General features: G+C 40.9%; 1 protein-coding gene across 1 annotated transcript in view; it reads left to right on the forward strand.

Annotated features, from left to right (window-relative positions):
* Positions 1-12,143, forward strand: part of LOC136678499 (NACHT, LRR and PYD domains-containing protein 3-like) — a 33,339-nt gene that overhangs the window by 4,979 nt on the left and 16,217 nt on the right. The window contains exons 8-13 of the mRNA XM_066656550.1: positions 13-126; positions 748-861; positions 1,739-1,852; positions 2,930-3,429; positions 3,496-5,050; positions 5,175-5,348. Coding sequence (XP_066512647.1) covers positions 13-126; positions 748-861; positions 1,739-1,852; positions 2,930-3,429; positions 3,496-5,050; positions 5,175-5,348 — 2,571 coding nt within the window. The remainder of the gene's footprint in view (positions 1-12; positions 127-747; positions 862-1,738; positions 1,853-2,929; positions 3,430-3,495; positions 5,051-5,174; positions 5,349-12,143) is intronic.

Consider the following 12,143-nt stretch of genomic DNA (forward strand, 5'->3'; position numbering starts at 1 on the left):
ACACTTTTCCAGATGGCAGACGTTCAGAGCAGAACGTCCAGAATACAGCTGTGTGTCTCTGAAGAGCAACAACTCATTGTTCAATCCTCCTGATTTCAGTGATGGGAGAATCAGTTCTGACCCGAGGTGAGACACTAACAACATTCTCATGAGTTTCGTCAGGACACGACTGCAGTGTGTTTTCTGTAATTGTCTCTGTTTGGAGTTTCCTGTCCTACACATGGGAGAACAGGGTTCAAGCCCAGCTTGTTCCTCTAGTGCTGCTCCTCTGTAATTTAATCTCTTCTGGAGTGTGTTGCTGCCACAGTCGTTATTCTTTAAATGAAAGAGCAGTGTGTGTGTGTGTCTTACACTACTGAGTTGAGCTCTCTGAAGAGCAGGTATAGTATTTCAGAAAATTAAGCCAGGCTTTGTTTTTAGTCAAATTTAGAAATGCGAGTCCTGCTCACTGTTATTTCTTGATCGAGAAATACTGAGAAATGTCAGCCCTGAACTTTTTAAATTGTACTTGTTCGACCTCCCTCTGTTAATACATAATGTTACCAGCATTTGTCCAACCCTCAAGATATTTAATGAGAAGGGGTATTTTCTAGTGTTTAACCTTGAAAATATTAGTTTATAGAGCACTGCAGCGCTACTGTGTGATGACAGTAGATTTACAGCAGATGAAGCTATGGTTAAATATCACTCTTTGTAATCCATTTGTGTCTTTAAACTCTTTATTGTGTCTCCACTTCACATTTCCAGAGAGCAGACATTCAGAGCAGAAAGTCCAGAATACAGCTGTGTGTCCCTGAAGAGCAACGACTCAATGTTTCATCCTCCTACTTTCAGCGATGGGAGAATCAGTTCTGACCCGAGGTGAGAGTCAAAAGTATATATTAATAATAACCCTGATTCTAAAAGAGCTGCAATAAAACGCACATCCAAAAGTCAAATAAACAAAACAGAAAAGTGATCCACCACCCAGATCATACCTGCTCTGTGGGGGTCCTGAACATTGAAGAACAGGGTGGTAGGAGGCTAACAGTTAATGCACAGCAATAGATAAAAATTTACAGTCTGTAACTGTAGAACTACAAAGTGCTCCTGTGGACAGTAGAGCTGAGAGACTTTAGAAATTAGGTGGTTATTATGTTATGGTTTAGTGGGTGTATAGTGAGTTTGTGTAGTAAATTAAAAACTTATTAAGGCAGCACAATGGTGCAGCAGGTTAGTGTCGCAGTCACACAGCTCCAAGGACCTGGAGGTTGTGGGTTCAAGTCCTGCTCCGGGTGACTGTCTGTGAGGAGTTTGGTGTGTTCTCCCTGTGTCCGCATGGGTTTCCTCCAGGTGCTCCGGTTTCCTCCCACAGTCCAAAACACATGTTGGTAGGTGGATTGGTGACTCAAAAGTGTGTGTGTGTGTGTGTGTGTGTGTGTGTTGCCTTGTGAAGGACTGGCACCCCCTCCAGCGTGTGCTCCTGCCTTGCATCCAATGATTCAGAGTTTGCTCCGAGCCCACCACGACCCTGAACTGGATAAGGGTTACAGATAATGAATGAATGAATGAATGAAGATTTTATAAGTAGCGCACACTACAGATTTCAGTGTAAAATAATCTTCTTCTTAATTTGATTAAATAACTGGTTAGATTAGAAAATTAGATTTATTTTCACCTGAATGAATGTAAACCAGTGACGTGTAAAAGTCTGAACTCTATTTCCTTTCTATATATTTAACTGTCTGCTCTGTTGTAGATGGCAGACGTTCAGAGCAGAATCTCCAGCCCCCAGCTGTGTGTCTCTGAAGAGCAACAAATCAAAGTTTCTCCCTCCTACTTTCAGTAACGAAAGAGTCAGTTCTGACCCGAGGTAAGACATGACTTAACATTCTCATGAGTTTCAGCACGACACTCAACAAGCAGTGATTTAATAATTTTTTATTATTTTTTGTGCGTTTGTGTGTGTTTTCTGCAGTTGAAACCATTTTATCGATCCTGCACATGGGAGAACAGGGTTCTTCTTTTATATAATTATTTTCTGGAGTGTGCTGCTGCCAGGGTCACTATTCTTTACCTGAATGAGCAGTGTGTGTGTGTCTTACACTACTGAGTGTATGAGCTCTCTGTAGAGCAGGGGTGAAATCTATCAGAATTAAGCTTTGTTTTCAGTCACATTTAGAAATGTGAGTTCTGTTCACTGTTATTATTCTTGAGCAGGAAATACTGAGAGAAGTGTCAGCCCTAAGTTTTTAAGGTTTGACCTCCCTCCCTTGATAAATGATGTTATGAGCATTTGTTGATTTAAAAAATGTAGCCCAACCGTCAAGATTTGTCATGAGAAAGTTAAGCTTGAAAATTTAACCTATAGAGCACTGCAATGCTACTGTGTGATGTCAGTAGACACATTTACAGCAGATGAAGCTATGGTTAAATATCACTGTTTGCATTTCGATTGTGGTTTAAACTCTTACTTGTGTCTCCACTTCACATTTCCAGAGAGCAAACATTCAGAGCAGATCTTCCAGAACCCAGCTCTATGTTTCATCCTCCTACTTTCAGCGGTGGGAGAATCAGTTCTGACTTGAGGTGCGACACTAACAACATGATATAACATGAAAGATATTCAGCAATTGAATATTTATCAGAATGCAGCCTTTTGCTTTACCTATGTTGCTCTATTTTGTGATATGTTGCTTGTGTGAAGAAAGAGAGGTTTGGTTTAATAGCAGTAAAAACACAACATATCAGAGAAAGATTACAGGCCTAAATCTTACAGCCCACTGTGCAAACCTAGGACTTGCAATACATTAGTTCAAAGAAATCTTTTTCATAAAGAGTGTGCAAGGTTTTATTTTTCTCCACTTTTTTTAGTATGCTATGTTTTAGTTTTTCTTTTTCAGTCTCTTTCACACTTACTATATGTTTTCTACTGTATTTTCTTCTCTAGCTCTAAGAGGGATGTGCTGTTCCAGGATGGTTCCAGGTGTGGAGTGTGTGAGCAGATTCAGACAGATCCAGTCTCTATCACCTGTGGACACTCTTTTTGTAGACAGTGCATCAGGAGCCTTAGGGACCAGTCTGTCCACTCAGGAGACTTGACCTGTCCCTGCTGCAGAAAGAGGTTTAAAACAGGCTCTGTTCAGTTTCCACACACGGAGGAGTCCATGGAGCTGGATGAATACAAACCAGTGCATGACGTCCTGCTCAGTGTCTCAGAGAGAAACAAAATCAGCCTGAAGAACAAGTACGAGAGCTTATTTGAGGGATTCAAAAAACCAGAGAATAAAATCCTCCTGAACAGGGTTTACACTCAGCTCTACATCATCGAGGGAGAGAGGGAAGGAGTGAATGAAGAACATGAAGTTTTACAGATTGAAAACAAACCGTGGAAACAAAACCTACCAGATACACCAATAAACTGTTTAGACATATTTAACCCTGTACAGTGTATGATGGAAGAAGACAACACCAGAGCTGTGGATGAAGATGTAAGACGTGAAGAAGGAGAAGAAGATAAAGATCCACAAGTGGAAAAACTTAAAAGCGTTCTGACTAAAGGCATTGCTGGCATTGGAAAAACTGTCTCTGTGCAGAAGTTCATTCTGGACTGGGCTGAAGGAAAAGCCAATCAGGATATAGAGTTCATGTTTGTGCTTCCATTCCGAGAGCTGAACCTGATTAAAGACAAACAGTACAGTTTTCATGGGCTTCTGTGTGCCCTCCATCCTGAGCTCCGAGGTCTGGACACAAAGGAATATGACGTGTGTAAAACTGTGTTCATATTTGACGGCCTCGATGAAAGCAGAATTCCACTGAAGTTCTCAGAGTGTGAGAAAGTGTCAGACATGACCAAGGTGTCTTCAGTGGACGTGTTGATGACAAACCTCATCAAAGGAGTCCTGCTTCCCTCTGCTCACATCTGGATAACCTCCAGACCAGCAGCATCCAATCAGATCCCCTCTCAGTACATCAGCCGTGTGACAGAAATTCAGGGATTCAATGATCCACAGAAGGAGGAGTACTTCAGGAAGAGGATTAGTGACCAACACCAAGCCGACAGTGTCATCTCCCACATTAAGACAACGAGGAGTCTCCACATCATGTGCCACATTCCAGTCTTCTGCTGGATCTCAGCAACTGTGCTTCAGCGAATCATGAAACAAGGGAGCACAAAAATCCCTAAAACTCTGACTGCAATGTACTCACACTTCCTGTGCACTCAGACAATCATGAGGAAGGAGAAGTATGAGGAGGAAGATGAGAGAGGAACTCTACAGGAACTCCTGAGATCCAACAGGAAGATGTTTCTGAAACTGTCTGAACTGGCTTTCAAACAGCTGATGAAGGGTAATGTGATGTTCTATGAAGACGACCTGAGAGAGTGTGGGATTGATGTCACTGAGGCCTCAGTGTACTCTGGGATTTGCACTGAGATCTTTAGGGAGGAGTCTGTGCTTTACCAGAGGAAGGTTTACTGCTTTGTGCATCTGAGCTTTCAGGAGTTCCTGGCTGCTTTCTATGTGTTTCACTGCTGTGTGAACAATAACACAGAGGAACTGCAACTTCTGAAGCTGAAAAACATAAATTGGTCTTACAGTGTTTCTCTGGATGAGCTGCTGAAGGGAGCTGTGCGTACAGCTTTAAAGAGTAAGACTGGACACCTGGATCTGTTTCTCCGTTTTCTGTTGGGCATCTCACTGGAGTCCAATCAACAACTCCTGCAGGACCTACTGACACACACAGTGAGCAGCTCTAAGAGCATCAAGGAAACAGTTCAGTACATCAAACGCATAATAACATCAGAGGATCTTCCTTCTGACAGATCTATCAACCTGTTCCTCTGTCTCACTGAAATGAATCACTCCTCTTTATCCAGTAAAATCCAGGAGTATCTCAAATCAGAGAAACGTTCAGATAAGAAACTGTCTACTGGAGAGTGTTTAGCGTTAGCCTACATGCTCGTGAACTCAGACGAGGTGCTGGATGAACTGGACTTGAGGAAGTACAACACCACTGAGAAGGGTTATTGGAGACTGATCCCAGCTGTGAGCAACTGCAGAAAGGCTGTGTGAGTGTTGTGTCTCAGTGAATTTATTTTAATATTTCAGTGCTGATGCTGAATTAGACAAATTTCCAGATTGGTTTTGGTGGAGTGTCTAAAAACTGTGCACTGTGTTTACTTCACTTTGCAGATTGTCTGGCTTTAATCTGTCCAAGAATTCCTATGAAAGTCTCTGCTCTGTTCTGAAATCACCAAACTCACCCCTGAAAGAGCTGGACCTCAGTCACACTGACCTGCAGGATTCAGGAGTGAAGCTGATTTCTGAGACACTAAAGAGTTCACACTGTAAACTGGAGACACTCAGGTGAGATATTATTCCTGAATGGAAAAGGTTAATACAATTCCCTTTGACTTTTGCAGAAGTCAAACAACACTGTAATTCACCTGTGAAAGGTAAATAGTGTGCAGACCGACTTAAACTAATTTATAAAACTCACTAACAGAGTTAGTAATATTATTGATTGCTTTTAAAACAGAGGAACTACTAAGAATATATGACAAGACACAACTAAATACATTCATTTTAAGAAAGGACTAGAGACTAGACCCTGGGCTAAAGTGAGACTAAGACCAGTCACTCACTCCCCTGCTCTTATGTGTGTATTCTCCTGCTCCAGCCGACTGTAGTTTACTCTCTCTCTCTCTTTCTGTTTTCTGAAGAGAAAGGAAGTTCCTCTTCGTTTAGTTCAGAGTGAAATTCCATGTGGAAATAGAACATAAATAGCACTAAAATATTCAGAATAACATTCAGAACAAATGTTCAGATTGAGCTCATAATGTACACACCCCTGAATAATTAATATTGGAGAAATACTGATGTATGAAAATCTCATAATTTCTGATTCACATGAGTCTGAATTTCACATTCTCTATTTTAACTTCACTTTCTCCTGTATTTACTTTACCTTGCAGACTCACAGACTGTAAATTCACCCTGAATTCCTATGAAAGTCTCTGCTCTGCTCTGAACTCACCAAACTCACCCCCGAAAGAGCCGGACCTCAGTCAGACTGACCTGCAGGATTCAGGAGTGAAGCTGGTCTCTGAGGGATGGAGGAGTTCACACTGTACACTGGAGATAATCAGGTGAAATTTCTGTGTTTTTGTTACTGAATAGAAAAGGTTTGTAGAAACAGTAAGATTTGCTCTAGTTTTACACAGAACATTTAATAAAGGTTGGTCTGTGATTTGGACAGAAGTGATCTAAATGTTTCTGATATTCAACATTCAAAGCTCACATAGTTTTCCATTTTATGGTGCAGAGGATGGCTCTGAGATTGTTTACGTTACAAGGTTTTAAACCAGTCACCTCAGTGTGTTTATTAGAATCATTTGGTGGTTCATCTTTGAGGTAAAGTCTTAGTTTTAATATTTCAGGTGTTATAAATGGACAGCTGTGGTGTAGTGGTCAGAGAAGAGGGTTTGGAGCTGGAAGGTCTCTGATTCAATCCCTACAACCCGCAGGAATAATTGGGGGTGTGGGGACTGAAGGAAAAGCACTGTTCTCCTTCAGTCCACGGCTGAGGGGCCCTTGAGCAAGGCACCAACCCCCAACTGCTCCTCAGGCTCTGAGGATGACTGCCCCTAGTGCACTAGTGTGTGTGAGAGTGAGTGTGTGTTGGCATGTGTTTAAGATGATGATGTGTGTGTGTGTAGGTGAATGAGAGAGAGAGTGTGATATTCCTGCCTTGGTCCCAGTGATTTTTCTTTGCTCCAGAGCCCACCTGGAGTCATTGGGCGCAAGGCGGGAATACACCCTGGAGGGGGCGCCAGTCCTTCACAGGGCTTAATGCCCCTCTGAATAATGTAAATAATGGAGAGTATTATTTTACTCATTAATCTCATTAAACTGATTCTGAGTCTGAAATCCACATTCTGTTTGAACTGTGCTGTATTTACTTTGCTTTGCAGACTGAATGTGTATAAACTCACCATGAATTCCTGTGGAGTTCACTTCTCTGCTCTGAAATCACCAAACTCCTCCCTGAAAGAGCTGGACCTCAGTCACACAGCGCTGCAGGAATCAGAAGTGAAGCTGATCTCTGGCCGACTGAAGAGTTCAAACAGTAAAGTGGAGATACTCAGGTAAGACACGCTTTTTATCTTTTAATTTCTGACAGAAATGTTTGAAAGTGTTTGAAATATCAGATTGTGGAGGTCTGACTGTGTGGCTCTGCTGCTTCAGCTTCATGATTCACTTTATATTTTACACATAGCACATGTTCACTATGTTCTTATTCTTATTTCATATTTTATGGGGCATTTTATTGAATGTGTCTCATCAAACCACACTCTCCAACACTATTTACTGAGATCTTCCACATGGATCTGGATTTATGGAGCTGTCGGTTCAGGAACGAGACGAAGGGACTGAAGCACATGCAGAGATGGAGATTTATTAAACAAGTAACGGGAACAAGAAATAAATAAAGGGAGCACAAATGACACAGACACAAAATGAAGGACAAACCAGGGACACAGAGAGGAGCTTATGAAGGAAAACACGATAGGAAACACCTGTGAACACTCAGGACTCACAGGTGCAGGGCGTGGCTAGGAAACGAGCGGAAAAGACACATGGCAAGAAAAACAGAACTGAACACGTGATCAAAACATGACAAAGGACATAAACACAGGAGAACAGTCACAGATTATAACAGGAGCTCATTTAGTGCCTGAAAAGAGTAAATAAATGAGGTGTTGTGTAAATGTTCTCCCACTGTTTACAAAAACAAACCTTTAGAAACAGTGTGTTTTTAAATGATATACATTTCTTTCAAAATAAAATGAAGCTGTTTTCTGAAACATTTCACTTGAGAATAAACAGGTTTTACAAATACAAATATAAAAGTTAGTAAAGTATTGATGTATTTCCTGAAGAATTTCTCCAGATTAAATCAGTTCAGTGGCTGAGTTTCTCTGCTCTTCACAGCAGCAGGTGTCTATAGTTTGTTCTTCTCTACAATAAGTTGGAGTAAAGGTTTTTGCTTTGTTTTTCTTGTACATTTAAGAAAGTCATCATTGAGTGTGATCATAAATGTCAGTGTCAATCCTAAATCATAAAAGACCTCATAAATGTCAAATGGGTGAGTGAGTGAAGACCTGTGATGCACTGGGGCCCTGTCCAGGGAGTGTTCCTCTTGCAGCCAGTGATTCTGGGGAGGATTCAGACCCACGTGACCCTGAACAGGACGAAGCACTTACAGAAAATGAATGAATGTTCAGATTGAGCTCATTGTTTGTGTCTCTTAATAACGTTTATAACACACAGACCCCAAGTTTATAACAGTAGTGTTTTCCACACGTCATAATTCTTGATTCCTGTGAGGGTGAGTTTCACATTCTCTGTTTTAACTCTACACTGTGTTTACTTCTCCTTACAGATTGTCTCGCTTTAATCAGTCTTTAAATTCCTATGAAAGTCTCTGCTCTGTTCTGAAATCACCAAACTCACCCCTGAAAGAGCTGGACCTCAGTCACACTGACCTGCAGGATTCAGGAGTGAAGCTGATCTCTGAGACACTAAAGAGTTCACACTGTAAACTGGAGACACTCAGGTGAGAGTTGTGTGAGTTGAATGTCCATGTGGATAATGTGTGTGTTCTCCTGCTCCAGTTGGCTGTAGTTACCCTCACAAAGTTTAGTTTGGAGTGAAATTCCATGTGGAAATAGAATGTAAATAGCACTAAAATATTCAGAATAACATTCAGAACAAATGTTCAGATTGAGCTCATAATGTACACACCCCTGAATAATTAATATTGGAGAAATACTGATGTATGAAAATCTAATAATTCCTGATTCACATGAGTCTGAATTTCACATTCTCTATTTTAACTTCACTTTCTCCTGTATTTACTTTACCTTGCAGACTCACAGACTGTAAATACACCCTGAATTCCTATGAAAGTCTCTGCTCTGCTCTGAACTCACCAAACTCACCCCTGAAAGAGCTCAGTCAGACTGACCTGCAGGATTCAGGAGTGAAGCTGGTCTCTGAGGGATGGAGGAGTTCACACTGTACACTGGAGATACTCAGGTAAGATTTCTGTGTTTCTGGATAGAAACGGTTTGTATAAACATTAAGATCTGCTCTAGTTTTACACAGAACATTTAATAAAGGTTGGTCTGTGATTTGGACAGAAGTGATTTAAATGTTTCTGATATTCAACATTCAAAGCTTACATAGTTTTCCATTTAATGGTGCAGAGGATGATTGTTTACGTTACAAGGTTTTAAACCAGTCACCTCAGTGTGTTTATTAGGAACATTTGGTGGTTCATCTTTGAGGTAAAGTCTTAGTTTTAATATTTCAGGTGTTATAAATGGACAGCTGTGGTGTAGTGGTCAGAGAAGAGGGTTTGGAGCTGGAAGGTCTCTGATTCAATCCTCACGACCCACAGGAATAATTGGGGGTGTGGGGACTGAAGGAAAAGCACTGTTCTCCTTCAGTCCACGGCTGAGGGGCCCTTGAGCAAGGCACCAACCCCCAACTGCTCCTCAGGCTCCAAAGATGACTGCCCCTAGTGCACTAGTGTGTGTGAGAGTGAGTGTGTGTTGGCATGTGTTTAAGATGATGATGTGTGTGTGTGTAGGTGAATGAGAGAGAGAGTGTGATATTCCTGCCTTGGTCCCAGTGATTTTTCTTTGCTCCAGAGCCCACCTGGAGTCATTGGGCGCAAGGCGGGAATACACCCTGGAGGGGGCGCCAGTCCTTCACAGGGCTTAATGCCCCTCTGAATAATGTAAATAATGGAGAGTATTATTTTACTCATTAATCTCATTAAACTGATTCTGAGTCTGAAATCCACATTCTGTTTGAACTGTGCTGTATTTACTTTGCTTTGCAGACTGAATGTGTATAAACTCACCATGAATTCCTGTGGAGTTCACTTCTCTGCTCTGAAATCACCAAACTCCTCCCTGAAAGAGCTGGACCTCAGTCACACAGCGCTGCAGGAATCAGAAGTGAAGCTGATCTCTGACGGACTGAAGAGTTCAAACAGTAAAGTGGAGATACTCAGGTAAGACAAGCTTTTTATCTTTTAATTTCTGACAGAAATGTGTGAAAGTGTTTGAAATATCAGATTGTGGAGGTCTGACGGCGTGGCTCTGCTGCTCAAGCACATATTCACTTTATATTTTACACACAGCACATGTTCACTATGTTCTTATTCTTATTTTATGGGGCATTTAATTGAATGTGTCTCATCAATCCACACTCTCCAACATTATTTACTGAGATCTTCCACATGGATCTGGATTTATGGAGCTGTCAGTTCAGGAACGAGACGAAGGGACTGAAGCACATGCAGAGATGCAGATTTATTAAACCAGTAACGGGAACAAGAACTAAACAAAGGGAGCACAAATGACACAGACACAAAATGAAGGACAAACCAGGGACACAGAGAGGAGCTTATGAGGAGCAAAACATGACAAAGGACATAAACACAGGAGAACAGTCACAGATTATAACAGGAGCTCATTTAGTGCCTGAAAAGAGTAAATAAATGAGGTGTTGTGTCAATGTTCTCCCACTGTTTACAGAAACAAACCTTTAGGAACTGTGTTTTTTAAATGATACATTTCTTTCAAAACAATATGGAGCTGTTTTCTGAAACATTTCACTTGAGAATAAACAGGTTTCACAAATACAAATAGAAATTCATCATTAAGAAAGTCATCATTGAGTGTGATCATAAATGTCAGTGTGAATCCTAAATCATAAAAGACCTCATAAATGTCAAATGCGTGAGTGAGTGAGTGAAGACCTGTGATGCACTGGGGCCCTGTCCAGGGAGTGTTCCTCTTGCAGCCAGTGACTCTGGGGAGGATTCAGACCCACGTGACCCTGAACAGGACGAAGCACTTACAGAAAATGAATGAATGTTCAGATTGAGCTAATTGTTTGTGTCTCTTAATAACGTTTATAACACACAGACCCTAAGTTTATAACAGTAGTGTTTTCCACACGTCATAATTCTTGATTCCTGTGAGGGTGAGTTTCACATTCTCTGTTTTAACTCTACACTGTGTTTACTTCTCCTTACAGATTGTCTCGCTTTAATCAGATGATGCATTTCTATGAATGTCTGTGCTCTGTTCTGAAATCACCAAACTCACCCCTGAAAGAGCTGGACCTCAGTCACACTGATCTGCAGGATTCAGGAGTGAAGCTGATCTCTGAGTCACTAAAGAGTTCACACTGTAAACTGGAGACACTCAGGTGAGAGTTGTATGATTGTGAGTTGAATGTCCATGTGGATAATCTGTGTTCTGCTCCAGTTGGCTGTAGGTACCATTACAAAGTTTAGTTTGATGTGAAATTCCATGTGGAAATAGAATGTAAATAGCACTAAAATATTCAGAATAACACTCAGAAAAAATGTTCAGATTGAGCTCATAATGTACACACCCCTGAATAATTAATATTGGAGAAATACTGATGTATGAAAATCTCATAATTCCTGATTCACATGAGTCTGAATTTCACATTCTCTATTTTAACTTCACTTTCTCCTGTATTTACTTTACCTTGCAGACTCACAGACTGTAAATTCACCTTGAATTCCTATGAAAGGCTCTGCTCTGCTCTGAACTCACCAAACTCACCCCTGAAAGAGCCGGACCTCAGTCAGACTGACCTGCAGGATTCAGGAGTGAAGCTGGTCTCTGAGGGATGGAGGAGTTCACACTGTACACTGGAGATAATCAGGTGAGATTTCTGTGTGTTCCTGAATAAAAAAAGGTTTGTAGAAACAGTAAGATTTGCTCTAGTTTTACGCAGAACATTAAATAAAAGTGGGTCTCTGATGTGGTCAGAAGTGATCTAAATGTTTTTTTTTGTTGTTTCTGTGAGGGGCATGATCTGTAACTCTCTCATCCCCCGTTTCTGCCTCCTAAAGTGAGAGTGAGTTTAAAGAGAGTTTAATTTTGGGGGTGAAAGTTCATGTGGAGAAGACAATACAAACAGTGCTGAAAATATTCAGAATAATATTCCATAAAAATTTTCAGACTGAGTCTGTTATTAATGCCCCTCTGAATAATGTAAATAATGGAAAGTATTATTTTACTCATTAATCTCATTAAACTGATT

This window comes from Hoplias malabaricus, chromosome 2 (genome assembly GCF_029633855.1).
Source record: "Hoplias malabaricus isolate fHopMal1 chromosome 2, fHopMal1.hap1, whole genome shotgun sequence".
Taxonomy (NCBI): Eukaryota; Metazoa; Chordata; class Actinopteri; order Characiformes; family Erythrinidae; genus Hoplias; species Hoplias malabaricus.